Source organism: Pipra filicauda, unplaced genomic scaffold (genome assembly GCF_003945595.2).
Source record: "Pipra filicauda isolate LSUMZ 115617 unplaced genomic scaffold, ASM394559v2 scaffold306_size1276767_pilon, whole genome shotgun sequence".
Lineage (NCBI taxonomy): Eukaryota > Metazoa > Chordata > Aves > Passeriformes > Pipridae > Pipra > Pipra filicauda.
In genome coordinates this window covers 527,228-550,881 of record NW_024104428.1, presented here as the reverse complement: position 1 = coordinate 550,881, position 23,654 = coordinate 527,228, and the positions used below count along the sequence as shown (strand labels likewise).

Genomic DNA, 23,654 nt, shown 5'->3' with positions numbered 1-23,654 from the left:
AACTAATGGATTAGTCTTGGATTGGGGAAAACATGTGAGGAAACTGCCAACAACTCAATGAAGGTGTCTGTGCAGCAACATTTATGAATTTGGCAGAACATGAGACTAGAATCCGTAAGCTTCCGATTTTCTATGCAATCACTATTAGTGTGGTCTAGATCCTTAGTGCAAGGCTTTAGTCTTTGACTTTCTCCATTTGTGAAGTTAAAAGGAACAGTTTCTTTTATGGGAGTATTGTGGAGCTTTAGATCATTGCTGAAGAGCACTTTTTACAGATGTTAAAGGACTACAGAAACTTTAAGCACTAGTTTTTCTGTGCTGGTCAGAGCAGGGAATAAGATGTGAAGCGGATTGTGGAGTGAAAGCAAGGTCTGTAACAACAGAGGATTTGTGAATCAAAGGTGCATCCTTCCTGGACCATAGGGTGAGAACTTCTGTGTAAAGAGGATGTTAAAGACTGTCTGCTTTGGAAGTCAGTAGTAAAGAGGAGATAGAACAGTAACATGTAGAGGCTAAGTTGGTTTTCTACTTATTCTGTCTCATCATACTAGTATAAGAGAGCAGTCAAAGGAGTTGAAAGGCAAGAAATACAGAGCTGATAAAAGGTAATGTTAGTTCTACTGTATGTTATTAGTGTGTACGCCTTGCAACCAGAAAGTCACTTAGGAGAATGTTTTTATAAACTTCACTAAAGGGATAGATGAAAATGTTTGTCTCTGAATTAGTTAGGAAAAAAGTGACAAGGATCCTCATAATTTCTTCTTCCCTGAGGCACAAAGAGGATATGAGTTAATGCTGGGAATGGGACATGTGTTTTTCTATTCAAGCGAAGTGAAAAGTTAGTTCAGCCCAAATGAATCTCATCTGCATTTGACCAATCTCATTTGATCAAAACGATCAATACTCCTTAAAAATCTTGCTTTGCAAAGTCTTGCAGATGAGACAACTCACTCCAAAGGGAAACATGTTGAATTATCAACATTAAATATTTTTAATCTTTTCAATATTTAGCCCTGTTTTGACTCAACCATTCATTAGAGTATTAATGACTGCTTATACTTAGTTTTGATTTACTGTTCAACTAGATGAGCAGTCAGTCCCATGAATCATGCTGCAACCAGCATTAGTCACCACAGAAAATATAGTATTTGATAAAGTAGCCCAGTGTGTTTTTCTGGATAGTTGTTAATTTTGAAATACACATCCTTGAGCTCTGTATTTAAAATTAAAACCAAACAAAACCCCAAAATAAACAAGCCTCCCTCCCCAACCCTAAAAAATGCAAAAAAATCCACTATATTCTGTGTGCTAGGCTAATATTATTCCACGCATGATGTAGTTGAAAGGATTGTTTGACATGTGATTTTCTTTGCGGGATGTGTTGTATTATGATATCATGCTAATCAGTATTTTGGCTTTATTTCAGCTCTCGATATTTTCACTGGAAGCTGAACCTGTGTGTCATTTTGCTCATCCTGGTCTTCATGGTGCCCTTCTACATTGGTTACTTTGTTGTGAGCAATATCAGATTGTGTGAGTATTTGGTTTGTGACAGTGGCACTGAGAACTTGGGACTGGGGATACAAGTGAGAAATAACTTTTCTGGGACAGAGAGATATGTTGGTCGCTGTCCTCATTGCTCCCTCCTTCCTCTGGCTTTCTTCTGCCTCTATAGCTTCTCTTTGGAACTTTATGCTTTAGCATGAACTGTTCATTGAACAGTCAGGAAATGCTTTACATGACTCCAACAAATGTTACTTTTCTTCATGGGTTTCGACTAAGTTGGGCACTGTAGGGTAGTATTACTGGAATTTGTTCCTTTGCAATTTTAAGCTTGCAACCAGGCTCTGGAACCCATGGCAAGGCTGTGTTGTTCTGCTAGGGGGCAAAAGAAATGAGGCAGAGAAGCTAAATAAATCAGTCTTGAGGCAGAAAAGCTCAATAAATATCTTTTTTTTTTTTTTTTGGCTTCTACTGTCTGGATGAGTCTTCTTCCATGCTCTAATGGACACTTAACCCTTGAGCTATTGATATTCATTGCTCTTTTGTGTTAAGCTTCGGCATGGCGGGTGGTATTAAATGTCTAGTTTTGCCATGAAGATGAAATATTTAAGTTTCACGTCACACAGCATCAGAAAGACTGTGGGAAGTGAAGGGATGCACACCGTGAGCTGTAGCTCTGTCAGTTCTCACCTGCTTTGTCCACCTGTGCTCAAAGTAACCTTTAGACCAGTGTGGCAATTTTGCAAGCTAGAAAAAGCCCTAAAGGGAAAACCTCTTTTAAATGCTGGTTTTTTTCCTCTCTCCATTAGTGCACAGACAGAAACTCCTTTTTGCATGTGTTCTGTGGTTGACGTTCATGTATTTCTTCTGGAAGTTGGGGGATCCTTTTCCTATCCTCAGCCCAAAACATGGTGAGTTTCATTTTCTTGCCGATTCCTTCCCTCCTGCAAATGGCCTTTGTTATCTCTTTTATCTTGGAGCTATAATTATCTCATCTCTACAGCTGGGACTGTAGAAAGTAGCTCTTGAAACTGAGGGTCTACTCTGCTTTGAAATCTGCAGCCTGAGGGTTGTCAGACTGACAGAAATGGGTGGATACACCTGGATTATTTGCATGAGTTTTCTTTCATTACCACAGGAAAGCCTGAGGGAAGTGAGTGAGTCCTTACTGAACCTAGACTATGAAAGGATGAAAGGACACTTTTTGAGGACACAAAAATCTCCACAGAAAGTTGATCACAATTTTTGTTCATTTATTTCTTTTATTGTGGACACCAAAGCTAGTTTATTTAAGAAGTGAATCATCAACCGACCCTTCACCTGACTTTTTTTTCTGTCAGATTATTGTTTCTCGTGGCTGAAATCAGATCAGTTTAGCATGGGTGGCTGTCCAGTTGACAAAACATGTCAGGGGGAGCCTAAACACCAGACTGTGGCCAGCAACAGGCCTGGCAGCATGTGCTGGCTTTGGTACAGATCCATGCACTGCCTGAGCCCAGGGGCAGTGCAGTTGCCTGATGTTAGAGGGTGAGTTGGTGAGTCCTGCTGGGTGCCAGAGCTATTTATGTGCAGAATTAGCTTGGGCATAGTTGTGTAGCAGTCATGGAACCAATGCAGTGTGTGTACTCTTGGGCTTGTTTGGGTCCAACAGAGCTTGTTAGCACGTGCCTGGCTGTGCTGAGAATCCTTGAGGCACCCAAGTGTGCTGAAGGACTGTAACACTGTAGAACCACACTATTTGTCACCCGGGTTTCCTGTGGAACTTACATTGCCCTTAAAGCCTGTGTTGGAAAATCATTTGTGTGTTGTTCTCAACAGGTGAATTTCACCCAGTTTCCCTCAAATTGGTGAATTCTGTCTGCATACATCATGGTCACCTTAGTCTTTCTGTTCTCTAGGAAGCTGCTTCATTCTGTACTAATCTGTAAGAGAAAAAATCGAAGGACACAGTTGCTGTAGGGGCTGCTCACCCTTTCATCTGTCATCGTAAAACTTTTCTGAGAGGGAGCGTGTATCCGTGTTTTGTAATTGTGTCATTTGCCTCAGAAATACAGCAGATAGTGTACAGTGCAGATCCCTCTGCCCAGTGTTCCACTGCCAAGGAAAAAGTGCATCCACTGTGAGCTGCAGAAGGTGCTTGAGTTGGCAGAATGGGATAACCCAATGGGAACTTAGCCACGGGGTTTAGGTAATCCTTTTCGGGTCTCTGAGAAGGTTCTGGGAGGCTACCCAGCATGTGAAGATTTGCAGAACTGGTGGTGGGGTGTTTTCTGTTTTTAACTTCTCCTTTCTGGGATGATAACACAAACAGTTGCACAGTGCCTTATCCTACCAGGTGTAGACATAAGGTTAGAGCAAAGGATTCCCTGCTTCACTGCTGTGGTGCTACTGTCCTGCCTGTACAGACAGGGCTGCTGCAGGGTTTCATCCTGACTTTGGGAGCTCATAGTAGAAGGAAGGTTATGCTTAATTACATACTAGTATTCTGATAAAGCTCTTACCTTTATCTGAGTTGAGAAAACATTCACTTTATCTGGCCTGATCACAAGAGGGCTGCTGTGAGTGTTGTGGGGAAGCATTGCTCTAACCAGTGGAATGTCATGTCATTTTGAAGGCACCTCTCTTTTAGCTGCTGCGGTCTGACAGTGTGTGGGGCAAAAGGCCAGTGTATTGTAGCACATTCTGTAGCTCGTGTAAATCTCTATGCAGCTGCACATGACTGTGTGTCTCGGTTTCCCTTTGTGAAGTCTTTTTGCCTTGTTTTCATCATTTATTCCACTTCTCTGAAGCATGAAATGTGGCTTGGCGCTTGGCCATCTCAGCTTTGCAATCGTATAAGCTCCAAATGTGCTGTGTGTGGCAGCTGCTCTGTAACTACCTCCCTCAAAAGTGACTGCTGTTTACTAGGACGTGGCACCGTATCCCGAGAAGACAGGTTGAGATCTGTGTTTAAGAATAAATGCAGCTTCAGTGCTTGGTGTTGGTTACAGCACAGGCTTGATGTTCATGCTGAATTACATGTTCCAGAGTCCACTTGGTGCTCAGGTGGAATACCTTGTTGGCGTTCACCTCAACAATTGTGTGTGTCAACCAGATGAATGCTGAACAGCCAGGAGCAGCTTAAGCTTCCCATACTGTCATACCTCCACTCTGCTACAAGCACAACTTGGATCTGATGTGGAGGGGTCACTTCTAAAGACAATTCACAGAATAGGGATTCCTCTCTGTCTCCAGGCATTTTTAGGCCAGTTTGCCGGGACCAACTGGTTTGGTGACTCTAATCCTGATAATTGCAGAAGTGTCTGTGGAGGATGTCTCCTTTATAGTGTCTGGTGGATGATCCATGTTCCCACCTCAGCAAAGGGCAATCATAATGTTTTATTAACTTGGAACCGAAATTTTGACTGTTACTCCTCTCCTTGTATCTGTCTTAAGTTTCTCCATAGCCAGGGTTTCCCATCCCTGTTTCTAAGCATGGTAACATGATTTCTGAGAGAGACTTCCTTTCTTTTCACAGTCCCTGTCTGTCCTTCCCTGTGGTGATTGCAGGGAGAAGGCAGTTGGATTAATGAAGGAGCTCTGTACTGTGTTGGGAAGGCACCAAGTGTGGAGCAGAGTGAAGAGAGCAAGGTTACTAATGCCATGTTTTCCCTCTCTCAGGAATCCTGTCTATAGAACAGCTCATCAGCCGCGTTGGTGTGATTGGGGTGACACTCATGGCTTTGCTGTCAGGATTTGGGGCTGTCAACTGTCCATACACTTACATGTCCTACTTTCTCAGGTAACTGCAACCTTATGAAATATTTGTCCAGCTTTTTTAGATTATTCTTCTGCTTTTCCTGTGTCATTGTTTCAAGTTCCTTTTTTTCTGAACCTAGCTATCGTCATGTCTGTGTGCTAGAATCATCTCCACTGCTGAAGGATATTCTCCTTATACAGGCTTCTCCCTTCTTTGTTTCGTGGGCACGTGCACATCTCCTCTGAAATGGGATAGCAGGCCTAATTGGGTGTCTTCATTTTGCAGGAATGTGACAGATGCAGATATTCTGGCTCTGGAGCGACGACTCCTTCAGACTATGGACATGATTGTTAGCAAGAAAAAAAGGTGAGAAGGCAGCAGTAGCACGAAATTATTTATTTCAAGGATTTTCAGTCAGTGTGGTTCTTGAAATCACCAAAATTGTTAGTCCTGTCAGGGCTATGTGTTCCAGTGAAACAGGTGACTGAATTGGGGTGAGCTGTGTGTGGTGTTTTGTTCTGGCCTGATACATGACTTTGGTTTTTTCCCAGACATGTGCACAAAATAGTGTCCTTTGTGAGTGCAGTGGCACAGATTAGGCTTCCAAGACAATTTGTAACTCTCTGGTGGCAGCATAACTAGTCTGTAGGGTGGGCAACTTTCTCTCTGCTGAGTCAGAACCCTGAGGCCACTGCAGCTGGCTCTTACTGGTGGTGTCAGGACAGAAATGGTCCATACGTGGGGGACACTTCTCTGCTGTGTGGATCTGGTGGTTCTGGTCAAAACTGAAGCAGGGCAGTGAGCTGCTGTGGACACAGCTATATTCTTGCAAATGGCAAGGTTTACATTAGATAAGTTTTGCAGAATTGCAAAATATTGCTAATGTGAATATAGTGTAGTACATAAGTGTGCCATCAGAACTCTACCTGTGCTGGTTTGGCTTATTCCAGGTACCCCAAACTAAAAAACTGCTTTGGAAACAGTGCCATTTCATTTACACTGAAAAGGTTTTTGTCTGCCATTACAAATTATGTGTTGCATGCCTTACTGATTGTGCAGAATAAATACAATTACCACAGTCAATTCAAAGGTTTGACTGTCTGACACTGAATTCTCACAGCAGTCCCCATAAACTTTACTTTTGGTGCCCTGTTGTTTTAATGGAACCTTTTAAAATAAACAAGGGAGCTTTTAGGTAGTCTAACCTTGCTGAATTTATCACCAGCATGTTTATCTGCTAAACAGTATTAGCAGCTGAAAGTGTAGTTAAAGCATAACCTCCTTCCCCTTGGAAAATGTTAAGTGGTGAACAACTGTTAACTGCATATTTGTGGTCATGTGTGAGATGGTAAGTAGTGAGAGAATTTAATTACTCGGGTTCAATTGATTTAATTGACTGGAAGCCTACTAAAATACCAACTTTGGACTTAAAAGAGATTGTGCTCTTTTGTTTTGTACAGAGTTTTTGGACCTCTGGTCCAGGGAGAGTGATATTGGAGTAAAAGTAAGGATGTCTGGGACTTTCAACTTTCTCACCTTTCTATGGCCATGAAATATTCTGCATATAGCAATTTTCTAACCATTATGAAGAGCCGTGTTAACATGTATTAATCACTTGGGAATTATACTGAAGTTCATGTATATGTGTTTAAAAACACCCAGACAAACCCCAAACAAGCCCCAAAACTATGTAGTCTCAGAAATGTGGAAGAAATAGCAGAAGCTTGAATTCTGTAGATTTTATTCTCTTTTTACTTTGACAGGGAGCAGTGGCTTGCATAATTGGACTGCTCATATAAAGCAGAATTTGAAAAGTTAGCTATCTACCAGTCTAAATGCATTGCACATCATTTGCAGAACAAGTGGGAATAGCAGTATTTTACAGTGTAGGGTAAATGCTACAGTACCATAAACTCTCAGTTACTTGCTGGCCACCTTCTCAGTGCCACTGATAGTTCAGAACTTACCAGTGCACACAACAGTTGTAAAGCAATAGAACATAAAACTTTTTTGATCTTTTTGCTGATCTTGACATTACGGAAACTCACCTCTAGGGCTGTCAGGTTCTTTATACTCATCCTTGCAGGTATGACATAACTTAGCCTCAGGTTAGAATTGCCTAGATTCTGTGACACCATTGCTTCGTTGGGCTTCATGTTAGAGTCAGATCAGCTGCCTGGCATAGATGCATCACAAATCTACACTGACAAAGTGTGTGGGTTTTACCTGTGCATCTTTTCTGTGAGGTCTCCAAGACTCCTGACTACTGGGTGGATACAGAGATCCCTGTCATCTCTCAAAAGAAAAGATTTGCCTTTGTATATCTGTAGCCTTGTGCTTCACCTTGACATTGCTGCATTTTTGCTGCAGTGCTGTGGATCATGTGGGATGGAACATGTGACTCGGGTTCTGGGAAGAAAGCAAGGATTAAAAATGCATTCCTTACATTTGGCAGCTTTCGGGATGAATTGGATTGTTCTGAGATCTCTGTTATTTGTGGTCTGTGGCCGTGTGTGCTTTTATGTGTGTCAAGTTGGGTGCCCCAAGGGTGTTTCTTCTGCTGGATGTGAAAGAGAAATGATGAAACAATTTTTGTAAATTTTTTTTTATTACACTGCTTATCAACCTTGAAGCTCAGCACCAAATGTAGCAACACTGGCTGCAGCTGCAGGAAAGGACCTAAACGCTGTTCAATCACGGATCACCTTGACAATCCTTTGCATAGTTTTCAGCTTAGGAGTGGATAGCTGGCTCACAAATTCCCATGGGAAGAAATGCAAGGGAACGAGACCAGAAGCCAGCACTGCTGGTGGGGATCACGCTGTGGTGCACAGGGGAGTGTGAGGGACGATGGGCAGCTGTGCTGTTGGAATGAGGTTCAGGAGTCACGTTGGGATCGCCTGTTGTTCAGTCCAATAGTGGATTTGTGTATTTCTGCTTCATAACAGCTTGTCATGCAGCCCAGTAGTGAGTGACAGCATATCAGAGAGTGCTGTGCACACCATCCAGTGCTCACAGGTCCGTGGAGAAGGTGGATGTGATAAAGAAGAGGTGTCCAAAGGGAGAGAGGAACATGAGAGGTCTTCCAGTTCCTGAACTTGAGATAGCACAGTCATGTGTTTTAGGAAAGGAAAGAAACTAATCATATGACTGAGAAATCCATTTGAATTCTTATTTTTAACTGGGTTTAAATCCCCTTAAGGATTGAAACAGGATCCTGAATGGAAGACTCGGGAAGCGTCTCATTGAATCTTGCTTGATTAGATCTGGGCTCAACTCCAGAGCTAATCAGGATAATTTTATGTGGCAAGGTTGGTGCTTAGAGGGAAAAAAAGAGGGCATCTGTTTGCAGTGAATTTAGTTTAGCACTGTCTTTTAAGAAACTGGTGAATTTTTTTCTTTTTTCTTGTTGTGATTTTTCATAAAAATACTTCATTCCTAAGGACTTGTGTTTTCTGTTCTTTCAGGATAGCAGTGGCTCACAGGACAATGTTCCAGAGAGGAGAAGTGCATAACAAACCCACTGGTTTCTGGGGAATGATAAAGAGTGTTACAACATCTGTTCCAGGCAGTGAAAGTATCCTTCATCTGCATGCTGGCACCTGCCTTGGGAGGTGAATCCAGCTTGCTTTGTTTTGAAAGGTAGAAGGTTAGTTGGGACAGTCACAAAGCATTTGTGTTTCAACACATTTCAAGCCTGATGTCTCCTGGGAGGTTTGCTCTGTAGCACTGTGCTGTCTGACCTTTTGGCCTGGGCTTCTTGGACACGGTTTTACTTAGACACAGGCAGAAGTTGTGTGTTTCTGCCCTGCCCTATGAATGTGCTGTTGCATGACCATGACTGAGGTGTACAGCAGATCAGAGGGCAGATGTGCACACTTACAGAATCATGGAATGGCCTGGGTTGGAAGGGACCCCAAAGATCATCTGGTTTCAGCCCCCCTAGTGGCAGGGACACCTTCCACTAGACCAGGTTGCTCAGAGCCCCATCCAGCCTGGCCTTGAACACTGCCAGGGATGGGGCATCCAGAACTTCTCTGGGCAAAGTGCCTCACCGCTGTCACAGTGAAGAATTTCTTCCTAATATCCAGTCTAATCTTGCCCTCTTTCAGTTTGAAGCCATTCCCCCTTGTCCTATCACTATATGCCCTTGTCAAAAGTCCCATCAAAAGTCCCTCTCCAGCTCTCTTGAAGCCCCTTTAGGTACTGAAAGGCTGCTATAAGGTCTCCCTGGAGCTTTCCATTTTCAATGCTGAGCAACCCCAGCTTTCTCAGCCTGTCTTCTAGGAGGTGCTCCAGCCCTCTGATCATCTCTGGTGTGACACTGCAGCCATCTGCCCCATCACATCACTGATGTGAGAGTCAGCTTTCTGTTCTGCTGCATCCTGTGCTGGATAGGAACAGGTGAATGGAAGTTGTTCTACCCAGGAGAAAGGAGTAGAAGGAGAAAAGGGAATAGACAAGGGGCTGTATTTATCTAACTTAGTTACTTACCAATGATTTCTGTCAGATCACTTGAAGTGTGCAGTTTGCATATTTAAGACTGAGGATTCTTCTTCCTCTTCTTTCCCACTAGCTGTTAAAGTCAGAATTTGGCTCTTTGTAGTAACCACTAATCTCTTGGGGCAGTTACTCAGCAGTTCTGTTTATGAAACTGATGTGAGTGTGACATACTGTGGGATGCACTTCAGTGACAAGGGACACTGAGCAGCAGCCTTTGAGAGCTCTGGTTCTATTCTGTGATGTGTTCCCCAGGCAGGGAAATAAAGAGTTTGTTGCATGACTGCCTAAATAGTGTGTACTGCCTACCTTCTTAAACTGGAACAGTGTGCAATATGTACATCCTTGGGATTTCTTTGGGTGCCGTGTTAACAAGGAACATGAAGACTGAATCAAAAAGCTGATCTGGATCAAAAAAGTGATCAAACCTTTAGATGTGGCCCTTGGTCTGAAGGTGGAGAATGTTCTGTTTTTAGCTAAGAATATGTGATGTGTTCTAGCCTTGACTATGCTGGTTTGCCAGATCTGTCCCTTATCCAGCAAGAAGTGGATGCCCTGGAAGAATTGAGTCGGCAGCTTTTTCTGGAAACTGCTGACTTGCATGCAACAAAGGTACACAGCAAATAACTGCCCAGATGGGTGTTGGGAGGTCAGAGTAGTTTGAAAGAGAATGTGTGCTACAGAGATTGAAGTCTGTTCGACAGGTAAATGTTGAAATATTGTAATACAGCGGAGTGAGGATATGTTTCTTTAGCTTTGGGTCTAGAGGACAGTTTCCTTCCAGTTCTGATACGTCCTGGAGTCTGCCCCATATCCCTAGTAGCCATTCAGAAGCTTCTGAATTAACACTTATGAGTTCAGTAACATTTGAATTAAAGGTGTAGAAGGTAGGGCTATGTTTGCTACTATCAGTGCTCCATTAGAATTTTATGTTTTGAGTGATTGTGAAAATGATGTATTTTTTTGTGTTCTGTTCCCTTCCCTCCTTTTGTGTTTTCCAGGAGAGAATAGAGTATTCCAAAACTTTCCAGGGAAAATACTTCAACTTTATGGGTTATTTTTTCTCCATCTATTGTGTCTGGAAAATCTTCATGGTATGTAAACGTTTTATTGCATTTTATGTGGACTTATGTCATACCCTGCATAGCTTGTGCGATACGTGCAGTTCGTTAAGTAATGCTCTTAGTTTCCTTAAAATTGGGCTTCTGGAAGTTCTGAAAGAAACTGGCCCTTGGCTGAAATAAAGCTCTGGATCTGTCTTTCTGTGCAGACATTTGGCATTAGACAAGCAAGTCTTACAAGTGTGCATTTTGCACCTTCTTAGACAATCCGACCACGCCCTGCCCCTTTCCTCAGTGATACAACCTAAGCCATGAATTTGTCTCACTGTGACAGAGAGAAATGCTTTTGTCTTTTTGTTTGAAGGTAAATCCAATCTCTTTCTCGCAGGCAACCATCAATATTGTGTTTGACCGTGTGGGGAAGACTGATCCAGTCACAAGAGGAATTGAGATCACTGTAAATTACCTGGGAATCCAGTTTGATGTGAGTCTTTACTAATTCTGACAGCCTTTTCAGCAGTTCATATCTTATCCAAATAAAATCATACTGCTGACAGGGAGAAGGTGATGGACTCTGGGAATGTGTCTTTGGCTTTTGACTTATTGAAGAGGAAGGGAAAATGCACCATGAACGTTCCTTTCACACTGACTCTATGCTGAGATGGTGATGTGGTCTTGCCAGAGAGGCATTGATTAGCTTTTTATGTTTTGGAGAAATGGAGTCACTTTAGACAACTTGCTTAGATTAATACATATCAGCTACAGAGTAATTTTGATTGCTTATGCAAACGGGTGTTCTGTCATTTACACTTTTGAAATATCTCCCTGTGAGAATGGGGTTCTTTGTTGTTGGTGTAAGCTAAATCTGTTTTTCTTGTGTGTTTGGAGTAAACCGTTGCTAATAGGTTTGTGAAAATGTCTGTTATATAAACCTGTCTACAATGGATATCTGTACATTAGGAAATACAAAGACCCTGAAGAATTGGCAGCTATACAGTGTGGTGTCAATGGGGTTAGCTCTAAAGTTTTAACTGTATTCTTCTTTTTGATACAGGTCAAATTCTGGTCTCAGCACATTTCCTTTATTCTTGTTGGGATAATCATTGTTACCTCTATTAGAGGGTTGTTAATCACACTTACAAAGGTAAGAACCAGGGCTCTTAAGTGGTTTTAGATCTGGAAATCCATTATCAGATCTTCACCTGTAGATGGGACAAATACTGTGTAAACTTTGAAAATACATTTATATTTAAATGTCTGAATATAAGTACTTGCAGCAGGAGGAAGGTAGGAAAAATACCTTTTGCAGTAAATTTCCCCACTCAGTCTCAGTTATGACTGTCAGGAAGAGATATGCAAATGTTAAATAAGATGTTAAATGTAAGCAAGGGTTCAAAATGCTGCTGTAACCGAGACGTATCAGTAAGGTTGATGAGATGGTGATTAAAAGCATTTGGATTACTTAATTTGAGCTGCTGGTAGGACTGGAAAGGGATTAACTCAAGAAACATGTGACTCAATGTCTTGACCTGACCTTTGATATCTAAGCTTAAACTTCTCTATATATTGTGCTGTGACTTATACCACATGGCACAGCTGGCTTTGGGAGATGTTTAAGACTTAACACTGCAGGTTTATGAAAGTAAGATACAGGTAGCCTTCTAGAATGTATTTTTTTATTGTTTTTTTTTTTCCTAGTGAAAAGGTATTGAATGGGATGTACCTTTCATGCTGTCCTAAGGCACGTCAGATTTATCTGACTGCTTATTTCCAGTGTTTTGTTTTTTTCTTTTTCCTAGTTCTTCTATGCCATTTCCAGCAGCAAGTCCTCCAATGTCATCGTTCTGCTTTTAGCACAGATAATGGTGAGTACGCAGAGCCGCGGGCACACCCGTGTGCATTTATGCATTTATATATGTGTGCATATACATGTCATAAGGTCTTTGTGTGCTGACCCCTTTTAGCCACATAGCCTGTTGTGAAGCAGTAGCTGCTTTCCCTGTGTTAATTAGCTGTGTTAATTTGCAGGGTATGTACTTTGTGTCGTCGGTGCTCCTGATCCGGATGAGCATGCCCCCGGAGTACCGCACCATCATCACAGAAGTCCTGGGGGAGCTCCAGTTCAACTTCTACCATCGTTGGTTTGATGTCATATTCCTAGTTAGTGCCCTCTCCAGTATCCTCTTTCTCTATTTAGCTCACAAACAAGCCCCAGAAAAGCACATGGCCCTCTGAGTGAGAACTGCAGCCACGCACTGCTCTCTGTCCTTTCAGCTGCACTGCTGCAACTCCTGTGGACTGCACAACGTGAAGAGAACCAGGACTCTTTTGTGTGTTCCAGCAGCATAACTGGTTCTTTGAACTTCCATACATGTCACCATCAAGCTCTGTGGCTGGTTTTGTTAAGGTGCTACAGCTGGAGGGGAAGAGGGTGCACGTATTGAACGTGTGAGACAGTTCATTGCCAAGCAATAAGGGCACTCCCTGGTGCACCACTGCCCAGGGACATCAGAACTTGCATGATAGGCTATCTGGGGGAACACCTCTAGATGTTGGAACAACATCTTCATAGAAGGCACCAAGGAAATGTGATTTTTCTTTTGAAAATCGGTTCATAATTGGGATTCAGAGGACGGCAATCCTGGAATTGAATGTTTGAGTCTGTGGAATTAAATAAGCTTTTGTAATATCTCACGCAAGCATCACCGTTGTTTTTTTGTCAGTCCCTAAGATTTGGCTGGATGCCAGCTAGAAAGTGGTTAGGATTTACTACCTGGCAGAAGTGGAGAGGATTTCACTCCATTTCTGTCTGGAGTGTGTGCTGGTGTGTATCATTAGTGCCTGCTGTCCTTAGGAGCTGGAGATCAGCTTTCTCTTGCTGAGTCTCAACTTTCTTTCCTGTCTCTGCATAAATGTAACTGAGGCTCTGGATTCCTCTTTGCTGCAGTTCAGTGTGAAGTCAAAGACCACAGCCATGTCTTATTTATGTTGTATGTTACAAATTTTATCCATGTGACTTAAACTTGTAGGTTCCCACAGCCACTCTCCTGGGCTTTGTTTGTTTTGTAATTGTTCTGGAACATAAATCATAGGGAGTAAGAGTAAGATCTGGAGAGGGAAAAAATAACCACTCTAAACAGTTTATTTCTGTATTGTCTTTGGTGTACAGCAAGGAAGCAAAGTATAACAGCAGCAGTGTTACAGAACCATTTGTGTCACATCCAAGTCAATGTGGTGTTGACTTGGGGTTAGACAAACCTGCACAACTGAATTATGTTGTGCTCTTCTAACCACCATGATCCACAGCAGAGGAGAGAGAACAGTGCTTAACAATCTTGAGTTATGAATTACAAAGTGAGCTTAGTGTTTGAAAGGAATTTCTGCAGTGTTAGCAGGAAAAAGGAGCATAATGCACAGAGTACATTGGCTTGTGCCACTTCACAGCAGTTGTACTGCTGGAAGTACAGCAAAGAGTTGCCACTGAGATTGAGTTGATGGACTTGGATTAGGGGGAGAGCTGCCTCTCCTGGGAGCTGGGGAGAAATCAGTTGCTCTTTATTAAGAGCTTATCTTTAAAAGGCTGAGATACTTACAAATCTATAAAACGTTTCCATCTTCTGCAGTCCTTAATTATATCCTTGTAGTTATTTAAGCCTTTTTATCACTAAGTGAGTAACTGCCCACTTTACAGGGCAGAAAGCCAATGAAGTACAATTGCAGGGTGTTAAATGGATGCAAGTTACACTGAAGTGTTTATTTCAGGAAGAGACTGCAGTCCTTTACAGGCATGGCACTCCTTGGAATAGCCAAGTTCTGGGAGGTGTAGTAGCAAAAAATTACTGAAAAAAGATTCAGGTGGTTTCTTTTTTGTTGTTGTTGCTGTCTCCTCACAACTTTGTGTCGTCCTCGTTGTAACTGGCAGCTCTTGTGGAGGCAGCTGATTGTGAAGAGGAGGATGAGTCTGCCTGCAGAGGAGTAACAAATGTGTTCTGATTATTTTCAGTTTGTAAACATGGTTGATAGTCTGCAGTGCTCTGAAGGACTCCTGTTTTCATTTGCACTAATCACATATTTGTTTAGATGGCAGAACGAGCCAACAAATATAATTTTTCTTGTCGAAGGGCTTTTTTGGTTAAGTACATTTAGAGGGAAATTTGGAGGATTCTTGTTGAATTCCTGTATCTGCTGAATTTGAACACAAAAGTGGTGCTAACTTCAGACCTGCAAAATGCAGCTTGGGGACTAAGAAATTCTTGAAAAAACGTGTAGCTGGACACTTGCAGACAGGGCTAATGAAAAATGAACGGGTGACAGTATTGGTCTTATTCTTCCTTGTCTGTCCCTTCTGCATGATCAGAAAACAAGCATTTAAATATTTAAGACTGACCACACGGAGGGTTAAAAGTGACTGCTTGGAGAAGAAATACCTTCCTGCTTTCCTGACTTCTGTCATGCTTCAGATTCTTTCTAACGGCATGAAATGAGTAAAATAATTGCAAATCAACACATTCTCTAGAAAATGTCATCATAATCTATCAGTTGCTGTTCCTTCTCCAAAATGATCAACTTTGAAATATTCTACCTGATTTTCACAAAAAGTTTTTAATGTTTTTGATGTATTTAAGCACTTCTTCCTGCTCTTCCACAATTGTATTGCCTGTTTCCCGTCATCGTTAAGGATTACCATGTTTGGATTATCTTGTTCCATAAAATTTCTGGTATGTGCATTCTTTGTGTGATTTAATCTTCCATTAAAGATACTCACCTGTATTATGTGTGGGGAAGGGAAGAGTTGTTTATGATAATTAGCAGTTTCTCTTTTAACAACTTGCAAAAATCCAGGCTCAAGTTAAAATTCCTAGCTCAGGAAAAATACACTACCTGAAAAAAGCTGTTTTCCTATCCCCTATGTGATTCCTCAGCATCTGCTTAATGCGGTATCACTCACCCTTTCCCTTGGTTCAGGTGAGTTTCTCTCTGGCTCTGACAGATGGTTTTCTGTGTAAGCAGGAGGTTCGGGAGTGTCATGGGCTGGCTCTGCCATCGAGGCTGTGATGGGAATGTTCTGGCCCTGGAAGTACCTGTAAGCATCTTTGCTGCACACCAGCAGTGTTAGTCTGTCACCACTGTTTTGGATTCTTGCCACCACTTCGTTGTAGGGGTCGCTGATCACGTTCACTCCGTTCACTTCCACCAAGAAGTCGTTGTTTTCTACCCCTGCCCTGTCGGCTGGCCCGTGGTTTTTTACCTGCAGAGGCAAGTTCAAAGCATAAAATTTGGAAAGATGCATTAACAACTGAGGGTTAGCTACACTGCTGTGCTGCTGCTTTCCTTACAGGATGGTGAAATAAGCATGGGGAAGGGGAGAATCGTGGGGCAGGAATGAATTTGGAGGGGCAATGGGCCTAAACATAATAAACATGGAGTCCTCAGTTTGAGATTTTAGGATGCATCTTGATTTTGATAGATTTGCATTATAGAAATGTGACATGGTAGAACCATGAAGACGAGTGGAAAAACAGTTTTCTTACTGTTTGCAGGTCTCTGTCCAATAACTTTGAAGTTAACTTTACTACGTTTCACAGATTCCTTAGTGATGAGTGGAACTCCAAGTCACAGATGTAATTTGAGACTGCAGAATTTTGACTTTCACCAGCTGTGGAATTCAGAGAAGGTGGGCGGGGGGGGCAAAGGTGTCTCTGCTGTAATTAAGATGTTCTACAGTCAGAAATACTAATTTTAGTGTGCCTGCCTCAGGAATAAAAGCAAAAAATTATGCAAAAGCAAAAACTGGATTCCCCTTCCCTCTGGATGTCTAGAATGAGGAATCTCCTGGTGCTTATTTTTTCTGTTAGGCCAGAAATGTCACTGTGACTTAAGGAGAAGTATAGCTCTTATCTGAGAGCACTGGAGAAGAGATTTTTGTGGCTTTTCTTATATTTATCTGCAGGATGGAAGGGAGGAAGCTGTCTGACAGACTACTCGAGCTTTTCCTTGCGCTTCCTTCTTCATTAGTACCTCACTGATGAACAGTCCAGGCTTGTTCTTGATCATGTTTAAGCTGAAGCCAAATCCACTAGGCCCTTTCACCATCTTGCAGATTCTTGGCTTGTGGTTCACTCTGTGCTCAGTGTGCAACTCCACTCTTTCTTCCACTTTAGCTGGAGTTGAATCTTGTGCTTTGTAGTAGTATGAGAAGGGGGAAATTTGAGCCTGAAAAAAGTGACAAATAAAACTAAACATAAAAACTTCTGTTGTGAAATCTGTTTCAGGCTCTCATGCTCGACAGGTTTTGTTTGAAACTTTGTTAATGACAGATTTGAGCTGTGCTGAAGAACTCTTCCCTACTGATTTCTGGCAGAATGGGAAGCTACAGTGTTGATCTATGTGGGAAGGGAATTTTGTTACCCAGTTATAAATATACAGCCATGTAGCTCTGAATTTGCTGTCTTAACAGCAAACTAACTTTTCTTGTGGTGTGTTTGAATTTAGAATTGTCCCAGTAGTGTCTATAAAAATCGTGAAGAGGCCAAAAATTTGGTATTTAGTTAGACTTCCTGTATAATGCTAGGAGAGTTGCTGAAATATGGGGTATATCTTAGAGACTTCCTGCAAGTTGAAGAAGTGTCTGTCAGAGCAGGTTGGCTGTTTCATTGCTGCATACGTCTCTCGATGATGATAAATTACCAATTCTTAGCAGTAGTTTGCATTTTCTTACCAGTTTATACATGGCATCAGTTTCCTTATCCACGACCAGCAGTGTGGTTTTTGCCTCAGACTGCTTGATTTTTCCCACTACACTCTCGTGGTCCAGACCATCCACTTGCTCTCCGTTGACGGCCACTAAGATGTCATCGTCTTTGATACCCGCCCCGGCCGCCGGGCTCCCGGGATTTACGTCCTTGATGACGTGGTCTAAGAGCAGAGAAGGGAAGAAAGATTGATGTGAAGGAGCAGCTCGGTGAGTTGGAAGACATTAAAACGCGTGGCAAAGGCGAATTGTCAGAAAGGCGCTTCGGGTTGAGACCAATTCCCTGTGGAACGTGTCCGTGGGGGATTTCTGCCGGGCGACCAGTCTGAAGCCAAAGAAAATGAAGCCTGCAAACACTGTACAGGAAGAAACTGTGTATCAAATGTCACGGCCTGTGTGTTAACTTGGTTCTTACCACCAGTGTTTTGTTCCATCCGTAGGTAAAATCCGTAACCGCTCTTCCCCTTCTGGATCTCGATGAGCCGTGGTCTGAGGGGAAGCAGTCCTAGGCTGGCGCTCTCTTTGCTCAGTACCTTCTTCTGGCTTGTGAAATAGCGGTCTGTTTCTTCATTTGAAAGTAGAAACATAACATGATTTTCAGACTTCTTTACCTGTGATAGTACATGTACAGTCTCAGATGTCACCCCTTCAACAGCATGTGGGAACTGTAGATACTTTGGTATTCTGACACATGGTGTGTGGGGGTGCTGCTGATGAACGAGCTGTAAGGGGTAGGCCATGCTACTATAAGTTGATTTTTACCCCCCCCACACTTCCAGTCAGAAATTTGGGCCATGATGAAATCCTGGACATGTAATGCATGAGGAAATTTTCTGTATTTCATACTGTGTTTGTGACCTACAGGGACCCGTAGAGGGCCATGAGGGTGGCATACAGGGCTGTAGAATCCAGTGAGCCTCGGGAGATAGTGCTTGGCTACGTGAAATTCTACAACATACACTTATCATAACACCTATACCACTATTTTAGATTACAGTGACAAGAGTCAAGTTTCTGTTACTTTTGGTCCTTTTCTGTCTCCTTTACTGATTCTGAGGTTTGGATTTTTTTATATATATATATTTTTTTTGTCTGTTCAACCACTCCAAGTCCATCCTTCTCCTAATCCTTTCTACTCTAACGGGTGCCCTTTTTACTCATCTTAACCGAGGTCAGTCTGCTGCTGATGTTGCAATAGCTCAACAAAACTTGGGTGTTGCACAGTTCCATGAGTTGTGTGCACTGAATGATGCTGGAATGCCAGAGTATGTGCTGCCTGTCTCATGGCTCTCTGAAATCTCTTGAGCTCCAGCTGTGTTTTGGCAGTGCCAATAGTGGAAAGCTGGAAGCTTCATTAGCAACGTTCTTTGCAGCTGAGGCCGGTTATTGAAAGCTGTTGCACAGTAATTTTCATTAGTTTTTGGACTTCTTAACAGGAGAAAGGAGCTACTGTCTAAAATTATGAATTTTTCCCTGTTCCATGCTGACTGCATCCTCAGAGAGTTTCCCTCTTCCTGCCCTGAAAACCACACTGCCCTCTTGCCATTGGAAGCATTTCCAGGACTTCTAGGAACAGAGCATGATTTATTTAACAGGGTTCCTGGCAGCGGTGTGGTTCTGTTATTTGAAATTCTTTGGCCTGTCTTGATGGCAGTATTCGCTGAGAAGCAGTTTGAGAGGCTGCTTGATGACAGAGCCAAAGCCAGAGCTGCGCTGCTGCATTGATGATACAGGAACAGCAGCTCCCAAGATGTGCTGTGAAGCGTTCAAATGGGCCAGACCTGCCTCCTCAGTAGCCCTGACAGGTTGCTGTGAAAGTAGGCCAGAACAGAAGATGAATCAATACCTTTTCCACCACTTCCTCGTGTGTGTAATTTTCCACGTTTTCCCCATTGATTTCAATCAGGCGATCGTTATTTTGGACACCAGCCTTTGCAGCTGCTCCTTCTGGTGAAAGCTCCACTATGAACAACCCCTTCTGTCCTAAAATAGATGAAAACTCATTACACAGGGTAAGTCACTGCAATATGCCTGAATTTAATGGTTAAGGAAACTCAGCACTGATGTCCTCAGAGACTCTTGGTCTCTGCTTACACGCTGATCACAGTGGCACCACAAACATTCCACACAGATACACCCTTGTCTCTTACTCTGTCTTGGAAAAATCACTTCCATTGGAGAGAGGGAGACATTTATTCACTATCTGCAGCCCAAGCAGTTGTTTATTTCCCTACCAAGAGTGCAGGCAGGCTGATTGAGATATCTGAAAGGTATCTGATTCCTGCCCCCACCCAAGTCCCTCATAATTTTGGAGAGAGGAGCTGCTTTTAGGTCTTTCAGTTAGACTGCATTCCAAAACATGCTCTTTAGAGGTGATACTTTCCAGAGGACTTCCCCATTTTGTTGACTGGCCTTGGAAGAAAGGCTTATGTGGAAGAGGTTCAAAAATAATGAAATAACTTCCAAATCAGGAAAAGTGTTTCTTGCAGCTACCTAGAACCTTGTCTGAGGTGATTTGAGGGAAAGGAACAGGACTTAACATAGCATGTTAAGTATGTATCTGGTATTTCAGCAGGGACTGCAAACTTGGTTTTGTTAAGTGGGCTTAAATAACAAGCAGAAAATAGCTTATTATTTCTATCTCTCTTTTTTTTCATCTTTTCTCCACCCAGTAAGAAGCACGGTCCTCCAAAAACCTTTCACTGCATATGCTGTACAGAGATGAATCTGAACTCATCTTGCAGCTTCTCGCTTGCTTTCTGGTAGTAAGAACAGTTTGTGTGTCTCTATTAGCCCTCCTGTGTTAATTGTGTTTGCTTCTGTCCCTGCTGCCAAATATCTGTCTGTCTGCCTGCCTATCTATCTATCTACCTACCTATCTATCTCTGTCTCCCATCTCTTCTCCCAAGGCTCTCACCTTCTGTGGTTTTCAGGGAGAAGCCATAGCCTTTCTCCTCCTTCGCTAGGTAGCAGAGCCGGGGTTGTGGAACTGCACTGGTTCCTCTGTTGGCCGTGGATGGTGGGGACTGCTCCTGCTGCTGTCCTGTTGATGCCTTTTGACCCAGCTCTTCCAAGTTCACTCCCTCCTTTTGTGCCTTGTGATAGGATGTGTCATCCAGAACGAGAAGTACAACGGAATTCCCACTGTTTTTTATTAACTCCACCACCTGTAGTGGACAAGGGGAAATGACAAGCAGGCACTAGAGTGGTTGAACTGAAAGTTGTCCCCAGGAAGGGCTGCACTGTCTGCTGTTTTTGTTGTCTTATTCCCCGGCTTATGCACTGTGGAGGCCCCCCAGAGACATTTCATGGCCGTGGTGAGTAGTGAGTGATGCAGGGGGATCCTCAGAGCAGTTGACTCAGCTCTTGGATTTCCTACCCAAAGAAGGCATAAAAACTGGAAGAGAAAGCTTCACAGAAGTGGCCGTGGGCCTGGGTGACGGGGGCAGCGTGGGGTAGCGTGGATCCCAGGGATGTACCTGTGCGTGTTCCTCCTTGTCTACAAACACACCATTGACCCTGAGAACTCTGTCTCCATCCTTCAAGCCAGCCTGTTCAGCTGGACTGTTCTGTTCCACGTTGCGGATGATGTGCCCTGCCGTGTCTCTCTCAAGGCGCAGGAAGAATCCGTAGATCTTCTGGGGCTTCTTGGTCACTTTGCATTCTCGGGGCTGGAGCACAGAAGTCATCTCTGCCAGACATGGTGGAAAAGATATGCGTAAGCAAAAACAGTAAGCTTACCTATATGTTCCCTCTAAATATGCGTTGAGAGAGTTTGCTTCAGAATTCTTGGGATTTTGTTTCCCAAGAAATCCAGCTGTGCAAAGCTGAAGTTAGTTAACAAGGCCTGGGAGAAGAAACCAATCCCTTTTCCCTCTCCCTCTTCTTTTCTTGTCTCCCTATATCAAATGAAGTTAAGCAAGTTGCCTAATTGAAAAACAAAAAGTCTGCCTGTGAAAACATAGTGAAAATTGAGGTGAGGATTTAGTACTTGCATTAAGTGTTACAAATACCAGACCACTGTAGGAAATTTATGTGGCAAAATGGAATTTCACAGAATTGCAGACTGGTCAGGGTTGGAAGGGAGCTCTGCAGGATGTGTGGTCTGACCTCCCAGCTCAAACAGGGCCACCTACAACCAGTTCCCAAAGACAAAGTCCAGACAATCCAGATGACTTTGAATATCTCCCAAGGAGGGAGGCTCCACTACCTCTCTGGGCAACCTATGCCAGTGCTCAGTCACTCTCACAGTAAAAATAGTGTCCTTACATTCATTCAGGTGGAGCTTCCTGTGTTGCAGTTTGTGCCCATCACCTCTTATCCTGGGCGCCACTGAAAAAATCCCAGCTCCATAATCTTTGCACCCTCCTTCAGGTACTTTTGTGCATTAGGAAGCTTCCCCTGAGCCTTCCCTTCTCCAGGCTGAACGGGCCCAGCTCTCTTCTGTAAGTCTTCAAGGACTGAGACTCCACAACTTCTCCAGGCAACCCCTGCAGATGGATGAGCAGGTGGGATCAAGGAAGGGCCTCCTTGTTGTAACCAGGCTTTCCTGTTCTTAGTTATACCAACTAAACAAACTCAGGTTTCAAGAAAAGGCCTTGCAACTGGAGCGTTACTGTTAATGTGTGCAGGGTTTGCATCGGAGGGTGGATGTGCTGATTTTTATGATACCTGATGACCTTGATAACTTTACATGAGGAATGGACTGGCTCTGTGACAGGCAAAAAAGAGAAATAAATCTGTATCTGGACCGTGCACAGCTGTCTGCTCACAAGCAGCTGGCTGTGTGCTGGCTGGCCAGAAGGCAGCATTGCTGGACAGCACCCAAGTGCCCAAGTTGGACATGAGTCCGTGGTGAACCTTTGAAGAGCATCATCTTTGCACTGAGTGGTGTCAGAATGTAGCCAGCAGGTCAATGGAAGGGACTGTTCCCTTCTCTTTGGCACCTGGGAGACCACATGTGGGTACTGTCTCCAGTTTTGGTCTCCCCAGGTTATTGACATATTGGAACTAGTCCTGAGGAAGGAATTAGGTTTTGGAGCACACCATGTTTAAGGAGACTGAGACAGCTGAGTTTGTTCAGTCTTGGGAAGAGAAAGTAAAGGAAAGATCTTACTGCCCTCCTCCAGCTGCCTAATGGGATTGAGTAGAGAACACAGCCAGACTCTTCTGGGAAGTTAACAGTGGTGGGATGAGAGGCAGCAGACACAGGCTGCAGCAAGAGAAATTCCAACTAGATAGCCATGAGGACAGCCTTTCCTCTTGGGGGCTGTCAGGTACTGCTAGAACAGGTGCCCACAGAGGCTGTGAAATCTTTTCCTTGAGATACCTGGATTGGACCCTGAGCAACCTGATCTATGGGCCTGTTTTCTATGGGGCATTGGACCAGACAACCTGCAAAACTCCCTTCCCACCTAAAATCTGGCATGGTTTTATGTTGTAATGAAACTCTGTTTTGGGTGAAATGTATCATGCAGGAATACCTTGTACTGAAAGTAAACAACAGGTGTGACCAGGGACACCTCCAAAAATAGTTGTCTTAGGAACTCCTCCCAAAGACCCACGAGGACAGGAGAATGAGACAAACGAAGACAACTTCTTCCAGTTGGAAAGTCCAGGTAATTAACAAAGTTGGTTTGTATTCTACTGGAAAGATATTTTTTTTTCTGCCTCTCTTTACTGACAGAAGTCAGTTTTTTAGATGTGCTGGCAGTCAAATCATTCTGTGATAGAAACTCCATAAAGGGGTGAACTATCCTATTATTTGAACGTTGTTTGGAACACATCAGACTGTATTGATTGCAAGTACAATTCAAAGCAGTTTTTCTTGATAAATACTGGGAACCTGTGCTAATTTCTGAAATTAACATGCAAAACCAGTGCTACACAAAGCTGAAGAAACAGTAGGCTTTTATGGGAAAGATTATTTCTCCATATTTAGGAAGGAAGGGAAGGTTACAGTGCACTGCATACTACTCCTTTTAACCCATGAAAGCTTTACATGCAAAGTTATTTGGATTGTAAGAAGGAGTTTTCTAAGGGAAGAGGGATTTAGGCAAAAAGAAATTTCTTACCTGTGTATCTGGGTAAAGTAGCCTTC

General features: G+C 43.0%; 2 protein-coding genes across 5 annotated transcripts in view; one reads left to right on the top strand and one right to left on the bottom strand.

Annotated features, from left to right (window-relative positions):
• Window positions 1–15,573, top strand: part of GPR89B (G protein-coupled receptor 89B) — a 20,014-nt gene extending 4,441 nt beyond the window's left edge. For both annotated transcript variants that reach the window (XM_027719157.2, XM_039383353.1), the window contains exons 4-14: window positions 1,427–1,533; window positions 2,313–2,414; window positions 5,164–5,284; window positions 5,528–5,608; window positions 8,710–8,819; window positions 10,266–10,354; window positions 10,744–10,836; window positions 11,192–11,287; window positions 11,858–11,947; window positions 12,603–12,668; window positions 12,832–15,573. In XM_027719157.2, the coding sequence (XP_027574958.1) occupies window positions 1,427–1,533; window positions 2,313–2,414; window positions 5,164–5,284; window positions 5,528–5,608; window positions 8,710–8,819; window positions 10,266–10,354; window positions 10,744–10,836; window positions 11,192–11,287; window positions 11,858–11,947; window positions 12,603–12,668; window positions 12,832–13,038 (1,162 nt within the window). In that variant the 3' untranslated portion in view covers window positions 13,039–15,573. The remainder of the gene's footprint in view (window positions 1–1,426; window positions 1,534–2,312; window positions 2,415–5,163; window positions 5,285–5,527; window positions 5,609–8,709; window positions 8,820–10,265; window positions 10,355–10,743; window positions 10,837–11,191; window positions 11,288–11,857; window positions 11,948–12,602; window positions 12,669–12,831) is intronic.
• Window positions 13,928–23,654, bottom strand: PDZK1 (PDZ domain containing 1). Of its 3 annotated transcripts, none has more exons than XM_039383351.1 (9): window positions 23,629–23,654; window positions 21,034–21,245; window positions 20,472–20,721; window positions 19,401–19,537; window positions 17,970–18,165; window positions 17,522–17,718; window positions 16,822–17,016; window positions 15,885–16,051; window positions 13,928–14,768 (listed from the first exon to the last, which is right to left on the bottom strand). In XM_039383351.1, exons 2-9 carry the CDS (start codon window positions 21,241–21,243, stop codon window positions 14,543–14,545), a joined length of 1,578 nt encoding a protein of 525 aa, XP_039239285.1. In that variant the 5' UTR covers window positions 21,244–21,245; window positions 23,629–23,654; the 3' UTR covers window positions 13,928–14,542. The 3 variants fall into 3 exon arrangements, with proteins under 3 accessions (XP_039239285.1, XP_039239284.1, XP_039239286.1); XM_039383350.1 differs by lacking the exon at window positions 23,629–23,654 and adding an exon at window positions 21,824–22,029; XM_039383352.1 differs by lacking the exon at window positions 23,629–23,654 and adding an exon at window positions 21,824–22,029 and having other exon boundaries at window positions 14,677–14,768; window positions 15,752–16,051.